Below are 17,811 nucleotides of genomic sequence, written 5' to 3' on the forward strand. Positions count from 1 at the left end.
TTGCCTCCGCAGCCCTGCAGCCCCCCACATCACTTCCCAGCCCCATTTCTTCTCTCCCCGCCGCCCCAGGCCCCCCTGCCTGCCCCACACATCCCCTCCCATGCCCCCGCTCCCCACCCTGCCCCAGCGTGGGGGGATCAGGGAAGCCAGCCGGGGGTGCGGCGCTGCCCAGGGGGGTCACACCGGCTCGGGGCCCCGTGGGGCAAGGCAGGGGGGGACCCAACGGGGGGGCGTGGGGGGGTTGCGTGCACACCTCTTCCCGCTGCCGAAATACCTCCCCGTGCATCCCTTCCCACGCGCGGTCGCCGGCGCTGGTGTGTGCCCCTGACCCCAAAGATAGGGAGCCCTTTCACTGTCAAAGCTCTTATTTTTACTGCTCTTGGTTGGAGATTTATGAATTGAGTCATGTTGTATTCATTTCACGCTCTTAAAATAAAGACTCTGCATATAGCAGGCTGATCTGATTTGTGACACTGAACGCTCCCCTTCAATACTGACATTTTGACAATATAAGAAGGGAAAAAAAAACATATCTCTGATCTGATCTTGCAAACAAAGCAATCGTGGGAGGCAGGATCAAGTCATTCCAGAAGATTCTGCATTTGTCATATTGCAGAGAGGCTAGACTGGGTGGAGGGAGGGAGGGGGTGCTTTAAAGGGGAAAACTGTTCTTTATGTTTGTCTTCTTAGTCAGGTCTGAACCTTTGCTGGGAGCTGGGGTGTCCTCCCCGGCTGATGAAAAGTGAATGCCGATCTGGGAATGTCGCAGTCTGCCGTGGGTGCAGCTCTGTTTGCCCATATTGCACCATTTTGTCAATAACCTTGCATTTATCAAACAGACAAAACTGTCACAGCCCGAGCCCGGGGAGGGAGGAGATGTCTTATCAAGGAATGAAATACGGATAATCGGAACGAGATATTATCACATTAAACCAGCCAGGCTGTCCCTCTGCTGCACTGTGGCTTTTATACCATTTTCTGATAGCGGCATCTATTCATTTTAAAGCAAAGCCTGCTGTGTGAGCAGATCCTACAGCTCATTTCCTACGGATAATACAGCCGCCGTGACAAAGCCAGCAGGAATATGCCTGGGACTCACAGCCGTGAATTTCCCTTAGCCTGCTTCCCCTGCCTGGCTGCTTGAACCCGAGGCGTTGTTAAGAGCTCATATATGTRATTTTTCCTTCTAGCCTTTACGGGCCCTGGTGAAACAGTAACCCGGGCTAACGCCGCTTATCAGCTGCCGGGTAGCTTGGCCGTAAGGAAACGATTCCCAGCGGGAGCGCTGACGCCTCCCTTCACCAGCAAACAAAAGGCAGAGCTTTGTTCTTCCTTTCTGCACCGCGCTGCCCCAACTCCGGCACGGCCGGTCCGGCGGCCACGGGCATGTCACAGCCRTGTCACAGCCGGTTATCCCCGTCCCCGTGCGCTGCCCAGCCCCCAGCCCCGGTTGTGCGGGAGGCTGATGACCTCGCACTCATTTCCGTAGCAACGCCTAGTGATGTCATATGCCATGGTCCAAGCTGCAATGCACCCAGGCGGTAGCAGAGAGCATGCGGGCTGCGCCTAGCGAAGGTGATGCAGAGCCATCCTGCCCTCCAAACCCTAGCCCTCCCTAGCCCCCTGCTGAGAAATGCTGGATGGTTCTCCTTTCAAACCTGGCGTGGCAATGATGGGCATAAAAGGCTCGTTTTCCTGCAGCTTCATCTCAGCCTTGCATTTTTGGTGATCGCCTCACACAGGGCWGCTGAGTGGGTTGTTCAGCCTCAGACCTGTCTGTTTGGCAACCTGTGCTAAATGGCTGTGTTAATGGTTTAAAATTGAAGTGCTGTTTGCTGATTCATGCAGTGAAGCCTGGGATCACAGTMGTTTCTCCTAAATAATATTTATATATAATATCTTGTAGCTTCTTCCTTCCTTCCTGCAAGTGTGAGTTGCCAGTGCCCCTAAATGCTGCCTGCAATTAGGTTGCTTCTCCAGGAGCAGGATTGCTCCTTCAGCCCCCAAAAGGGGCAGGTTTACTTGGGTGTCTCTGACAATACAGCAGAAGGTCCCTTCACCTAATAGAGGGAGTAGAAGGTGAGGCCACACCCAGGAAGGGTGCAGGGCTGGGCCCATTGATCCAGGGTATGGCAGCATGACCTTGGTCATGTCCCCTGTCACCTCAGTGCTCTCTAGGGTTACCATCAGCCTTATCAGGTGTTGGGGGACATGAAAGCTCCCTGCTGGTCCTCAGGGTGCTCAGTGGTCAGACATTGGCCTTGGGCTTGCTTGCTGGGGTTTCACTTCCCGCACTGCAGGTGGTTGGAGCAAGATGCATTTTTGTCTGGTTCAGCTTCAGGAAGAGCTTTACTGTCCGAGCCCATGCCAGGGCTGGGGATCAATATCCATTAGCTGGGGAGAGCAGYGCTGCTGGAGGCTTTCCGGAGGTGGGAGCCCTGCCAAGCCCCTGGCTGGTGCTGCCCAGGGAGCAGAGCACGTGCCTCCCCATAGACCTTTATGTTGAGGGGATGCACAGGTGAATGAATAAAATGATTGCAATAACTTTTGCAGGAAATGAGTTGCCTTCTGAAAGAGTGTGGGGAGAATTATTGCACTGCACCTATGTATGGTGTAGTTGTGGGGCTGTATGGTGCAGTCCTTGAGCTCACCTGGAGTTCCCCTATGAGGGGGACACCTGGCTCCTTGACTTTGGGGAGCCCAGCCTCTGAAGCAGGGCCGTGGCTGTGCTATCAATGAGGACCACCAGCTTTGGTGGGTGTGGAGGGGGGAATGCTGGAGAGGTTGGAAAGCAGATGGCTGYTCCAAGCTTTAGACACCTTAACTTGGTGCAGTAAATGGCCATTGTGGGTGGAGGAGGAGCACRAGGATGGGGAATTGCAGGCCTTCCCTTGCACGGGGTGTATGGGCTTCTGCCGTGCTGCTCACCAGCTGGGCAGGTTATCCCCCTGCATCCCGTGACCATATTAGTGCTGATAGCAGAGCTTCATGCAGACAGCAGGCTCATCCTTGGAGAAAGGGGTAGTAACACAAATCCATCCTATCTGGAGAGTCCCCAGGGAGCAGGGCAGGGATGATTAGCTGCTTTCTGCTCGCAGTGTAGACAGACAAAAGGGTAGTGTGGAAAGGCTTCTCCAGGAGGAGTGCTGGGCAGGCCATCTGTGATGGTAGGAGGGGAGCAAGGAGCACAAGCTGCTGTAGTAGCACTTCCCAGGGGGYTGGGGAAGGCTTTGAGGAAGTCATTCCCAGTGCTGAGGTGGATGTTGGCATGTAATGGGCAGCACCGATGCTCTTGTGCAGGCATCTTGAATGCTGCTCTGCCTCACGGTGCCTCCAGACCACTGGCAGACTGTAGTGGTGGAAGGGATTGGAGACAGCCTGACTCATGAGCAGGGCTTCCTTCCTGGAGGCCCATGAGGTCAGGACAGGATGGTGACKGTGAGGAGCTCCTGTCCCCTCCTTCTGACCTTGTAGGGGTTCACAGTGTGGGGTTGTCTATGCATGACTTGGCCTCAGGACTTTGTAGCAGTAGCCTGAACCGCATCTACACCTAAGCCACTGAGAGTTAGCAATATGCCCTGTAAATAACTGTGGTGGCCACTGCACATATTCTCTGCATTAACTGGCCAGTCTTCAGCAGCTCAAACTCTTAGAAATTCCTCTTTGATCTCCTGTAAGCCCTTATCGAGATGAGCTTTAGGAAGAGTCACWGACTTAGGAGACCATGCTGGGTTTCTCAGTTAGCCAAGTGTAGCAGCCAGGATAGACTTGATTGGAAATAGCTCTTCTCGAACTAAACAAAAGTTATAATGAGACTGTGATGGGGAATATAGCAGTTGAATTATGCCTGGGTACATGGAAACAGTAAAGCTCTTGGACAAGGGCTCTCCAAGAGCCCTTGGATGGTTTGGGCTTAGCCAGTAATCTGTTGGGTGATGTCTAGACATGAAAGTGGTGGRAGTTGTATTGATTTATTCATTTTTTTTCAACCACCTTTATTTGTTGCTTCTTCTGGGTGAAGATGGCTGAGTCTCCCAGGAGACTCAATTGTTTTAGTATACCAAATAAACTTCATAATGCTAATGATAAGCCCTATCTGCCCCAGCTGTGTTTGCCAGCTGATCCCAAAGTTGCTCTTTGGAATAAACTCTTTGGACACTGATGTTAGGTTCTTGGGCTTGCTGGAATATTCAGGAACAGCATGAACTTCCAAAAATGTTTCCTGGTTTGAAAACTACTGTGTCTCTGGAGTATATACACTGTTCTTGGCTTGTCTGGTCTGAACTGGATGATGTCTTTGGCATCCTCTTAGGGGTCCTCATGGATGTTCTGGATGGTGTTTTCATGAGCAGTGAGGGTTATCCACATAGCTGTGGATAACCTCCTCTACCTCCTGCTGCTGGGATTTGGTTTGTGATCAGGGAGATGAGGAATGTGATTCTTCCTCAGCTTCTGTGCTTGGTAGAATTAAGATTTTCCTTAATTTTAGGATCCCTGCCCTACTTTTTCCTCTTCGTCTCTTCTTCATGTGTATTACCAAACCACTTTTCCTGTGCCTGGGCCAACAGCATTAGGGCTGCTCAGGAGTGTGCTCAGCTTGGCTTTCCAAGCAGGAATAAGCAGTCTCAGCCTTGCAGAGCCTGAGATCAAGGAGGAAGARTAAGAGTGACCTGATAGTCCCCAGTAGCCTCGGAGAGGCTCGGTTTTKTTCCCAGGCTGGTGAGTGACCCCAAGATCACAATCCTAAGGACAAGGATTTTTCAGAGCCAAATATTTCTACTATGTCTTCAGACCCTGTGGGTAGAATTTGGATCTACTAGATTTGTTGCTTTTGAGGATGCAAGGAGAAATATGGCTCCGGGTGCAGCTGATGGAGCAGGCGTGGGGGAGGAGATTGGTAGCCATGACTAGACATCTGGAGAAGCCTCCATGGATGGTGACACATCTGGCAAGGCCTAATGCATCAACTCTATGGCTCTTCAGCTTCTGTTTGGAGCAGCTTCATGCCAAGTAAACCATACACAGAAGTTGTGTGTAATGGTACTTATTTAGGAAAAATAAAAGAGTCCAAGCTTTTGTGTGTCCCATCTGCTTCAGTAACCAGCTACTTCTTGGGAGGTGGCTTTGTCTGAGCTCAGACATGTCCTTGGATGTGGAGCACTGCTGAACTTGTTGGTGCTGCTTTTCCCTTGGCACRGGTGAGTGCTGTGCTGGGAGCTCCATTCCAGTCTGGCAGGGAAGAGCCAAGAGGACTGTCAGACTAGTTCAGACCAGAGCTGGCTGCTTGGTGTCCCAGCCAAACACCAGGCTGTTCAGAGGCAGGYACAGGGAAAGAGGCATTGGAAAATGCCTCCAGTCTGACCTGGGGGAACTTTTCCTCAGGTGGATCAATGCCTGGGGCATTTAGGACTCTGCCTTGTGCTTTTCTGACACGTTCTACCTCTTGAGCTGTGACTGACAGTAAAACATGAATACATATTAGAATAACTGCAGTACAAAACACAGTGGAACTGGATTTGCCTGGCTTCCCAAGCATTTCTCCATTGTCAGTCCTGATAGGATACAGGCATCGTCTTCCACCTCACTGTGACAAAGTTGTGATGCAGGGCTGAGATTGTCTCTGGGTGGCTGCTGCACCCTTGATGCTTCCAGGCGTTCTTCTACGCWTCAGTGCTCTGCAGCTCAAGACAGATTTTTCCAAAGCTGATGCTGTTAGGAGTGTTTTTGTGCTAACTGGTTTGGAGCCAGCACTTTCCTTGGCTGGTCAAGCCTTTGTCTTTTCCTTCTGGAAAGGTGAAAGCTTTCAACTACTCCTTTACGGTAAAGGTAACCAACCTAACTGGTCTTTTGCTGAAGTCTTGCTCCCCAGTGTTAGGTTCATGTGACTGCAGAGAAATGGCAAYTGCCATTTCTGAAAATGACAAGTGCCATTTATTTCATGGCAACGGCCTTGTCTGGAAAGCAAGAATTGAGTGAAAACATAAGAATTGACTCGATTTAACAGTCACTGCTGGACAGCAATAGCTTGGAAAGCTGCTAAAACAAGGGGAAGTAGCCATGGTTTTGGTAGCTTTGTCTTTCAGACTCTAAAACATTCTGCTTGACTTGAAAAAGCTGTTCAGATAAATGGTGTGGCTGGTTTTGTGCTGGTGGCATTGAGATAAAATGTTCTGTTATGGCTTCTGGCTGCCAGGCTCTGCCTGTTTTTCTGCCAGTGCAGCTTTTGGTCATTGTAGGTGGGGAAACTCTTCTTTCCTTGTGGAAACAAAATGGCTTTGTGGGAATATTTTCCTCCTGGCTGCCTGATCTAACAAGCAAAGTCCCTCCTCCCAGCCTAAAATGCAGGAAAATGGGGACAAAATTACTTCCATTCTGCTATTTAAATTTATTTATTTTTTTAAGAGGYCTGGCTGTTTGCTCCAGAGTCCAAATATCAAGATGTTGGATTCCCACCCGTGGCTCTGGATGGGGAGTGTGTCTGAGGGAGGAGCTCAGCACTGAGATGGCTTTGTCCATCTTTCCTAAGTGCACAATGACAGCGAGGCTGAGTTGCTGCATCCTTCTGATCCCTCCTGTGGGCTGGAGCCCTGGGAGCTGCTGAGGCTGGGAAATCAGAAGGCTTGATCTTCACCTAAGAATCTCATGCTAGTTGCAGTGCTGGTTAGCTTGATATATGGTCTGGAAAAGCTCAGGAATGTTAAATTCTGGAAAATTGAGCTGAAATGATGAGGCAGCAATCCTTGGGCTGCAGGAAACACTGACAAGACTGTGTCTCAGAAGCAAAGCCTTCATGTAGCTGGTGAAACAAAAGCCTTTGTCTGCCTATTTAAGGGCAAACTTCCCCCAGTCTCAGGTTTTTCTGTGCTAACCCAGATTTAGTCACATCTCGAGCATGACCCAGTACATGCTCAATTAGGTATTAAACAAACCTGATTTTTGGCCCCAAGCTTGTGATCCAGTGACCAGGGGCAGTGCATTAGTTAATTGCAGTAGGAGAGTAACCAGAGAACATGTCACTGATGATGGCGTGAGATTCCCTTAAAGTGATCCCCAGATTAGGGATTAAAGTACTTAATGTTTTTCTTCCATAAAGGAGATGTTGGAATTGAGTCCGTCTATGGGTGTTTGAGGCAGCTGCACTTGGACGAGCACAAGTCTGCAGGGATTCCAAGTGCAAACCATTCCTTAATTGTTTGCAAATTCCCTCTGATCTCGCTGGATGGGTTGGCTTACTTGGGATGTGTCTTTGCTTACGTACCCAGCAAAGCTACTTGGCTGATTCTGACTCCTCTCTAAGATGGTTTCATCCAGGCTCTAGAAAAACACCAGCAAGAAGTCTCAGCTTCAGTGCTAACGAGGCTGCTGATGGACACGTTGTTTGGACAGTTGTGGTGCTCAGCAGTGTAAAGTTTATTAATAGTAGGTGGAGAAGCTGTTGCTGTGCCATGTGCTAACAGACACGCTCAACAATTGCTGTAGGAGATCTCTACTTGTAAAAGGCTAATGCTTAGTATTCARCAGTGAATGAGAACTTGGGGAAGATTAACAGCCTTTGATTTACACCCAGCTGGGGCAGGCGTTGGAGCTTTGCCTGTTTATGCTGTTGGGCTTTGTTACATGGGATGAATATTTCATTACCTAGAAGTTGGGAGCTTGGCTTCTTGCATTTGGTGGTGTCAAAACGACATTGGTGCCCAAGGGATTCTGTCACCTCTGATGAACTGAGACCAAATCTGTGGTGGGAGTCACTTGGGCTTCCAAAGAGGTAGGAGGAGATGGCTGGAGCCAAGCAAAGATAGTTAAACCCACAGTTGGATCTAGGATAGTAAAGTGATCCACCTTGTAATTTAAAATTGGTTGCAGCACTCCAGAAAGCTGCCAGAGCRAAAACTTGACTTTCTTCTGTTCTGCAAGTTCATTTAAGAAATTAAATAAAATTGCTTTTGCTAGAGGTGTGTAAGATCAAGCCTGAAATCCCTGAAGCAGTGGGAGGGTAAAGTACATCTGGAGGGGTAATCACCTTACTTGCTGATGCAGAAATTAAACCTATCGTGGAGCTGGCATTCAGGAATCCACCTGGGGGTTCTGGGAAGTCTCTTGCTTAATCTGGTAAAACACGTTTGGGGCACCAAGGAGCTGCTGGATCTGCAGACCAAGACACCTAGAGCAAAAATCTTGAGGTGTTTTTTTTTTAATATTTCCAGAACATTACCTTGATGTRCAACAACCAGGTGTTCCCCAAGTGTTTGAGGGAGTGACATGGAGCAGCTAAAAACGCACATTCTCACTGCAGGGAGTTTTGCATGGCTGCAGCTTCTCCCATTTTCCCCTTTGGAGCAGCAGCTTGCAGCTGCCRTGGCAGCGTTGGCTCTGCCATGCCAAAGGAAGCCATGGAACTGCTCAGTCCATCCTGCTCCAACAGACCTGGGAACAGGCTCTCCTAGTAAACAGAACTTGCTTTCAGCCTTTCCTGGGTTATCCTCTCATGGCACATCATGTCCTCTCTCTCCACTTGGCTCAGCTGGTGGAGGTCATGGGCACAGTCATTTTTTGAGCCCCTGATTAAGGGCAAGCCCTGGCACTTGACGCTCTGGGGAGGATTTGATGATCTGGTGGCAGGATTCTTAGTGCCTGGCAGTGGGGCTGGAGGTGAGCAGGAAAGCACTAAGATCTGAGCCAGATTAGTACCCTTRAAAGCTGTGAGGTAAATCTTTAAGCAGCTAATGCTCCCAGCAGCACTAAACACCCTCCCCACATGAAACTTGGTGCATTTATCTAAAGAGTCCCTGAAATCTGGCTGTCTTGGGTTTGTTTTGCCATCAATTGGAAAGAGAAAGAAACAAATCTTCCTCTGTGTTGACCAAGTCTTAAATGGTCTATAAATGACTAGTGGCCACCCATGGATGGCTGCTTCAGYTCAAAAACCTGTGAGTAGATGGAATATTCTGAAGAATAATACTTGAACAGAAATTTTAAAACCTCAGGTCTTTAAACTCGTACAGAAATGCTGCTGAGGAAGGAGCTCTTGAAGAGCTCTTCGGTTTTACGTGGAGAAGCTTAATGCAACCCAGAAAAGCCTATAGCAACCACGAATTGTCACTGTCCTTCCAGAAGGATCAACGGATGAACTCTGAGCTTCCAGAACTTGCAGCATGCTCTAGAGGCACAACTGAGCTCTCATGGCAGTGGCAYGCTGTGGCACGGATCTTCCATTGCTTAACAGAGAGCTTGGAAGCAGACCTAWCAGCAGGGAACAGAGCAGATAATCTGAGGCAGGAGAGCTCCCCAAGCTGTTGGGTGATGGAGAAGGGTGGTGGTGATCCTGGGCTGCTGCTGAGGCTCTCACAGGAACCCAGCAGTGGGCAGATGATGCTGCCAGCCTGCCATGTCCCGGGGAAGGAATAGCTTGGCATCCCTTCTGTTGCTTTGTAGTTAGCAGGCAAAGGTGCTGGTATCCCATCTGCCAGAGACGKTGTGATGAGCCCTGAGTGACAATGCTGTGAATTGCTGGGACTGATGTGGCTGGACTTGCTGCTCTCTCCATCTGGTGGCTGGAAGGCACTAGGCCAACAGAGGTCCATTTTTTTTTTTCCCAAGAGTTTTTACTAAGTATGAGGCAGGTAGTGGCAGCAAGATGCTGAAGCAAGTTGTCCTATGGCCAGTTTTCATCTTAATAGCCTGTCAGTATAGCTAACTAGAATCAGGGTGTTAATAAGGAAGACAAGAAAACTTGGACWTAATTCCTTCCTGGCTCAAAAATCACATACTGGCTAGAGGAGCAGCTCCCTGTGACACAACTGTGCAGTGCTAACTCAGAAATAGTTTGTAGCTTCACACTTGAGCATACACAAAACTGGCAGGCCAGGGTTKTTCCTTCCAGTTGGTTATTGGGATGTGTCTGGGCTGTTCTCTGTCAACAATAACCATGCCAGGCAGGATGCTCCCTCGTGTTTGCCTTATCTCAAGCTGCAGAAGAAGTAGGGCACACAAATCAATGGCACCCAGGTGTTGTGTAGCAGAAAAAAACCCAGAGTCGTTAGACCAAGTGCTGGGACTGCAGTGCTGCAGATAAGAGCTGGTATATGGAATGCTGCTGCCAGACACTAAAGGGAGCAGCTCRGGGCTCTGCTGCTCTCACTGGTTTTGTCACCTTGGCTCCCTTCRACCTTTCATGTGCAAGAATGACCTAACTAGCTGAAACTTGCTTTTTCTCTGACTGAAATCCATGGCGGCCCCACTGAAAATGTAGTAGGAAGTCTGCAGGCTCAAAGGATGGATCAAACCTGAATGCAGTGTGATCGCTTGTAGCTATTAAGCTACAAAGGCCAATGGAATAAATGAGCTCTTGGTTTTCACATCTCCCAGCCTGAAGACTTTGTCTTGGGTGGTTCAAAGTCGCCTTAAGTAATAAAAGCTGCAGAGTGGGATGAAAGCTGCTGTTAATTGTAGGAACATGCAGAAATCCTAATTGGTGTCTGGAGTGCCTGAGTAGCCTCTGAGATGCAGTTGGGCTACAAGCAGTAAACAGTCCCTGTAGACACTGGTCCTTGAGGCACTGGGAGCAATTTGAAATGYAATGGTAGAACCATCCCATGTGCCTTCAGCTGCTGTCCTGTGATGARAGCTGGCCCTGCCAGCTTAGAAAACGGGAACTAGCAGGTGATTATTCATACTGAAACAGTCAAAGGAGAAGAGAGTGGGGAACTTGTGTCTGCCCACAGCCTGCACGTGCTTTTTTTGGTCTTGTCTGGGATGAGAGGAAAGGCTCAACATACAGCCCAAAATCCCCCTGGCCACACCAACTTAAAACAGGAGCAGAGGACAGCGGAAGGGGTCAGCGAGGAGAGAAGCAATTATTGTGTGACTTCCACTTTGGAAGCATGACATGGGGGCGAAGGCAAGGCAACAGGGGAAAAGAACCCAAACCAATCTGGTAGCATTTTAGATCTAGGTCTGGTTTAACACACGCCCACTTCGCCAAAGTAGGACAGTGCTTAAGAAAAGCATCTTTGTGACTGCTGCGATGGAGTTRTAGGACAGCTCGCTCTGGAGCTTGGGGAGAAGCTGTACTTGGTGAGGCTGTGTGACATCGAGTCGTGACTGTCACCAGGCTGCTGGGTAATGGTGACCATTTCATGTGCTTGAGGGCAGCCATTTCTTCAAGTTAGRCAGGGCAAGCTAGGGACAGAAAAAAACAGCAGTCTGTCAGTCATGACCCTCCAAAATGACACACTTGGGCTGCTGAAGGTGCTTCTGTCACAGAATTATTATAATTGGAAAAGACTTCCAAGATCACAGAGTCCATCTGTTAACAAATGACCTTGTCAACCAGAACAGAGCACAGTGCCACRTCCAGGTGTTTCTTGAATGCTTCCAGGGATGGSGACTYCATCACCTCAGCCCTTTCCAATGCCTGACAGCCCTTTCTGTGAAGAAATTCTTCCTKATGTCCAGCCTKAACCTCCCCTGGCACAGCCTGAGGCTGTGTCCTCTTGTCCTTGCAGACATGTGGTGGGGTCCCACCATGAGACAGCATCTGTGGGGGGAAGGTGACATGTCTGCAGGTATTGTGATCTTTTATCAGCTGTTTGAGCCTGAAGGGGTTGTGTGCTGGTTGCTTCCCTTGCCGGAGGCTACAGACCAAGAAGGAATTTCAGTGGTTGGACTTGGTTAGAATATTGTTTCAAAAGCACATTTGCCTTTCAAAAAATGGAACAGAGATGGGGACCTTCAGGCCAGAGCTCAGGCTAACGAGCTGCATATGAAGGAAAACAAGGTGCTTGCTAGGGTTTGTGTGGACAGATAACAATTAATTACATGGTGCAGGAGCTGCAGATAGAGCAGGAAGCACGAGTGCTGAGGAGGAGATGGAGGTTGTGTATCCTGGTGGGAGAGGAGCTCTGGTGATCTTTAAAACTGTTCTCAGTGAACAGTTTGAGGTTCTCATGRCTGTCTCTCTCTGTCTCTCCCAGAAAGCTTCTCTCCTTTGTAGGTGTCTGATGTCTTGAGGGGCTCAGGTTCTCTTCTAGGCATTAAGAAAAGCAAGTGTTGAAGTTTATAACATGAGTTAAACTGTCTGATGTTGATGGTATTCCCTAGGGAAGCATCGCTGGATCCTCTCAGCTTGCCAGTGCTGTCTGGTTTAAGATAAGACATCAAAGCCAGGCAGAAGCTGTAAATGGGTGGGCACTTAATTATCAAACTGAGTGGAAAGTGTGCAAGGATAAACAGGTAGAACTAAGCCCTGTGACTCTACTGCAGTCACTGAAGTGACCTCAAAAATTATAATTTCCTGATGTACTCAGACCTTCTTACGCAAGGTGAGAAGTGGAGGATGGGAATCCTGGAATAAGCCTCTAACCAGCCTAACTTGCTGTTCTCTGGGAGCAAACCTTCCCTGGGGGTCTCACCAAAGCCTGTTAATTGAGATACTTCCAGAAAGAAGGTCCAGCAGAACCAACCCTTGCACTTTTCGAGTTCACGTACCTTGACATTAGGGGCAGGTAAAGTTTTGCTTGCTCCCTGRCTTCTCCTCATGAGGCTGAGCCTTCCCTGGCTGCAATGTGATCCTCAGGCATGCCRGGAGCCTGCCAGGTTTTGGGCAGGGTGCTGAGTCAGAGCTCCAGCTGTAGTGGAGGAATYGGGAAAACCTTTTTGGAAATGGTGCCACCTCTACAGTGCTTTGTTGCAAATCAGAGGGCTTGGATTTRTATAAGCCTTTGGTCTCCTGAGCAGTATAAACCCAAAACTTCCAGTAGTTTTTGCCCAGTGGAACTTTTGGAGTTTCCCTGTGGCTTTAGGGCACTTGAGTCTTGGTGGCACAGACACTGCCATCAGAGGAACTGGTGAGACTGGAACTRGCAGTGTCCTCGAGGTTGGTGATGGAACCAGCCAAATCCAGRCAGCATGGACTGCTCTGTGCCAAGCTCCTTGCACTCCCTGCCTAGGTGTGCTTRTGCAGTGTGCTCCTGGCACATGTGTTTTCCTTTTTTTTTTTTTTTTCCAGAATAGCTAAATGACTTTCCTCTATCAGGTTTCTAGCACATGGATCAGCTCTTTGTCCTTGGCTGCTTATGCCACATCCAGAACTTGACACCATTTCAGGCTCATGCATCTCAGGCCCCTCTCCCCAATCTCCACGGGCACAAGAGTGAGATGAGGCTGGACAGCTACTGAGATTTGCAGAGCAGATTCTGCTGTTCTCTGCTGGCAGCCAGAGAACTAAAACTCCAAACTTACTGAGCTTCCTAGAGAGCAGGTAGACCTCCAGCCAGAGGCTGATGGCTTTGTGTTCCTGCCAAGCCCTCCTAATGCCAAATGGAGATTTTCCTTTGGCTATTTGAAGTCTCTGACTCTGTGTAACAGTGCTGGGAATGGCATCAGGGGATCTGATCAGAGTACTGCCCTTCTTAGAGGARGTGAAACCCCTTCAGGGTCTGAGTTAAGAAGAGGGAAGGTTCTGCCCTCCAAAAGGGTTGTAATGTGACTGCTGCAGTATGATCTAGGCCTGGATATTGCCTTATTAGATGTTTATCAGAGGTGTTCAGTGCAATGCTACAAATTCATTACATATTAATTATTGTCACTTGCTGTTTAGCCTGTGGTTTGATTGAACTCGCTTTGTGGTGGTATCCTGCAGTGTAAGGAAAAAGGTACAGTCCCACATGCATGTGACAGGCTGGTGCAGGGGTGTCAGGATGGTTTCTGCTGGGAGGGCCACTGGTGCAGTGCTGTGGGAAGAGGGAGTGACAGTGACTGCAGAGTCTGGAGTGTGGGGGAGCTGTGACAGGAAATGGCAGCACAGGAAGGTGGGCAGCAGGCAGCTCTGGGCAAAGAGAGGGTGGGGATGTCCTCAGGGGCAGCTGAACCTGGGATAYGTCTTTTCCACCTTCTTCTGACTCTAATAAGGCAGTTCATTGTACCCTGCTGTCTGATACCTTGTGTCCTGGGCATCTTGCATTTTCATCCTGCTGGGAATGCAGGAGCCAGATGGTTTTCTGTTCTTCTTCCCTGGGCTCAGGTGCAAACTGCAGTGTGTGGGACTGCAGCCTCTCCTTTCTCCTCGTGCTGAGGGACATGGTCCCTGTCCCCACCTATGTTRCACCTTGGCCATGTCTCTGCAGTGCTCCTTCCTGGGAGTCTGGATCCTGCTAGAAAGCGGTGACATGGGTAACAAGGCTCCTTTCCTGCTTTTACAAGTTCCTGTGAGCTCCCTGGGGGAATCTGCTGTCTCCACAGGTGTACCTTCCATCTGTCAGCCTTTGTTGAAAGGATTTTGACAGGCAACTTTCCTCCGTAATCCTTAATAGCTTCGAATTTAAAATGTTTATGGCAAAGCTAATCCCACGAAACTCCCTGTAGTTTTAATAAATCTGTCCTCCAGCAAGACTCTTATGGTGAGGAGGTAAATCTACTTCTGCCTGCCGTGATAAGTATCTGCAGACATGGCTGTGGGGTAGCTTTAAATCACCTGCTTGGTCTTSTCTTCTCTTCAAAACTCGTGTATCTGCTCAGGGAGCACCTTGCTAAAAACAAAATTCCATGTGGTGATCAATCTCCACAACCWCATCAGGATAGAAGACTCTTGAAATCAGTGAGTCTCTTGTATGGCTGTTTACAGCTTGTATGCCRTTTGCAGCTGGAAGAGAATAACTCAGGCTGGGATTTCTGGATGTTTCTAGTCCCAAACCCCTCACTCAAAGCAGGGCAACTTAGATGGGACAAGACCCCAGGTAACCTGATTGAGATTTTGATATCTCCAAGGACAGACAATCCATAAGCTCTGGGGCAGGGGGACACCTTTGTTGTGCTGCACTGTCTCCCAAAGATCTCTGTAACTCAYGGAATCTTCACTGTGTGTTTGTGCTGGCGTCATTCAGAGGGAAGAATTAAGGGAGACGTTCTGTAAAACTGCAGAGTAGAGCCCTCAGAGYACCAGGCAGGCTGGAACCGTGTCCCACCACGATTATTTGGGCACATTGTGGTCAGGCCCTGCCTGGCCCCACTGCAGGAAGCAGGATATCCTAGGGATCCCAGGGCCCTGTGGTTAAACAGTCACCATTATCCTGGCTGGGAGAGTGGGTGTGAGGGTTAGCCTGGCAGCAGCAGCTGCTGGATAGCCCAGGCATCGCTGCCCTGCTTACCTTGGGCAGGAACACTGGGAGCTGCCCTGGCATCCTGCCCTGTGCTCTTTGTCCTGTGCCACTGACGAGTGCTGATAGTCCCAGGAGATCCTGCCCTCGTTAATGTGACACCCATTTCCCCGGTCCCTCGGCCRTCTCTTGTCCTGGAGCAGAAGCAGAGTTGTGCTGGTTTGCACAGGAAGATCCTTTTCCGTATGGAAAAGCGTTGTTTGCTGTTTCTGTGCCAGGCTCCAGAGCATCCTGTGGAGCAGCACAGGTCCACAAAACAGYGGGAGTGAGAATGGAAGTTCTTTTTGCTGCTTCTGCCCTAAGAGGGAAAGGGCTAGAGAGGGTCTGATTAGAGACTATAGTTGCTCTGGGGCAAACTGAGGCTTAGCTGTAGCCTGGTTTGGGAGGGAGACACTAGGCAGAGCATGGCTGAAGAGCTGCAGGAGGAGTGGTTGTTCTGGAATGTGCAGGTCAGTATGATGTGAGCAAGTCTGAGTCATTCCAGGCCACTCAAATGAGGTCCTGGGCTGAGCCACCCTCCACCTCCCCGCAGGAGCCCTTGGCCTCTTGATCCCCACCATAAATGTGGTTATCTGGGCCCAGAGCAAACCTTGTCCTTACAGATCCTTGTGAAAGTGACTCAGTATTTGCAGAAGCTTTTCAGGTCCAAACCATTACCTAATCCTTTACTGCTGTGAGGTGGCTCACAGGTTCCTGCTTTGCTGGCCTGATTCCCCGGTGGCTGTGCCCAGGGTGTGGATGTGGAGGGGTGGTGTGTCCCAGGGAAAAGGGGACAATGACCATGCCCAGGCTCAAAGTACCACTTGGCAGCTGTAACCATCCCAGGGGAGCAGCCATGTGGAGCTGCCGTGGTGTACTGTCTGCTCTAAGGGCTTCTCCTGCCCCTGGGTGTGGGAAGCTGGTGCAGTGCTTGGACAAAGGTGCTGCCTGGGTGGCTCGAGCCAGAGCCAGCGATGGTGTTGTGGGAGCTGGAATGGGATTATTGTGATACCAAGCACTGAGGGAGCTCTGTGCTCATCATCTCTGTAATCCTTTTGTTTTTTTTGGTGTGTGAGGCAGGTGATGGTGTGAGTTAACACTGTTAACCTCAGTGAGGGAAATCCTGTGTGGGGGATTTCCTGTGAGCTTTTAAGTCCTCATCTGTGCAGGTGCCCAAGGCAATTGTAATTGTACTATCTCATAGATTCTTTGGGTGTCTCAGATGTGTACCCGGTGCTCATGGGATGTGGAAAAGATGAACACCCTGTAGATCTGGTGATGTTTATCCATGCATGTAGCTCATAATTCTGGACCATCTCCCCCCCTCTTGCTTTGACTGTCTCGCTCAGCTGCATCACAAAGCCCGACTCTCATCCTACAGCTGAAAGACATCTCTCCTGGAAGATCTCATTCTGCAAAATGCTGATCTTTCAAATAAAACCCAAGCCCCACTCCTTCTGTTGTGAGACTGGACAATGGTGTGATTTTCCAGCTGACTCCTGCTGTGATGGGAGCRGGTGCTGGATGACAGCAGGACTTTGTGAGCCAACTGCCTCCTCCTGCCTCTCTCTAGATGTGATGGGAATGTCAAACAACTGGGGCTTAACCCAAGTGTCTCTCTTCTCCCCTCCTCTCTCCATGCAGGTGACAGAGCTGAACGAGCCCCTGTCTAACGAAGAGAGGAACCTGTTGTCCGTCGCCTACAAGAACGTGGTGGGGGCACGGCGCTCGTCCTGGCGAGTCATCAGCAGCATCGAGCAGAAGACCTCTGCCGATGGGAACGAGAAGAAGATCGAGATGGTCCGTGCCTACCGTGAGAAGATCGAGAAGGAGTTGGAAGCCGTGTGCCAGGATGTGCTGAGCCTGCTGGACAACTACCTGATCAAGAACTGCAGCGAGACGCAGTACGAGAGCAAAGTCTTCTACCTGAAGATGAAAGGGGACTATTACCGCTACCTGGCCGAGGTGGCCACCGGGGAGAAGAGGGCGACTGTCGTGGAGTCTTCGGAGAAGGCCTATAGCGAAGCCCATGAGATCAGCAAGGAGCACATGCAGCCCACCCACCCCATCCGGCTCGGGCTGGCGCTTAACTACTCGGTTTTCTACTACGAGATCCAGAACGCGCCGGAGCAGGCCTGCCACCTGGCCAAGACGGCCTTCGAYGACGCCATTGCCGAGCTGGACACCCTCAACGAGGACTCCTACAAGGACTCAACGCTCATCATGCAGCTCCTCCGCGACAACCTAACGCTCTGGACGAGCGATCAGCAAGACGACGACGGCGGAGAAGGCAACAACTAGACCCCCCCGATGGACTGGCAGCCGCACGCTGATGCTAACTACTGCAGTCTTTATTTTTTTCCCACGAGTGGGGGGGGGTCCGGGGTGGGGGAGGGAAAGGGAGGGGACACCTTCCCAGGGAGGCCCCCCACAACCTGTCTTTGATTGCCTCGTTGACATTTTTGCCAAAACACCACTAGTGGAAGTCAGGCTGGCTGTGCTGGTATGGAATAGCAGCCTCACTGGCATATGGACTGTTCTGTAGATTATTAATACAAGTGGAGCTGTCTTTAATTTAACTTTATTGCTAGAAATAAAAAGGGTTTTAAGATGAATTTGCGTGGATGGAATGGCCCTCGTTTTTAAGGAAAGCAACGCAAAAACATTAAAAAAAAAAAAA

At 49.9% G+C, this 17,811-nt stretch overlaps 1 protein-coding gene across 1 annotated transcript in view; it reads left to right on the forward strand.

Moving 5' to 3' along the window:
• The window catches only part of YWHAG (tyrosine 3-monooxygenase/tryptophan 5-monooxygenase activation protein gamma), an 18,702-nt gene extending 891 nt beyond the window's left edge, over positions 1 to 17,811 (forward strand). Inside the window, exon 2 of the mRNA XM_057373357.1 lies at positions 16,776 to 17,811. Coding sequence (XP_057229340.1) covers positions 16,776 to 17,432 — 657 coding nt within the window. The 3' untranslated portion in view covers positions 17,433 to 17,811. The remainder of the gene's footprint in view (positions 1 to 16,775) is intronic.

This window comes from Malurus melanocephalus, unplaced genomic scaffold, assembly GCF_030028575.1.
Source record: "Malurus melanocephalus ecotype Western Australia unplaced genomic scaffold, MMel_1.1 scaffold_193, whole genome shotgun sequence".
NCBI lineage: Eukaryota > Metazoa > Chordata > Aves > Passeriformes > Maluridae > Malurus > Malurus melanocephalus.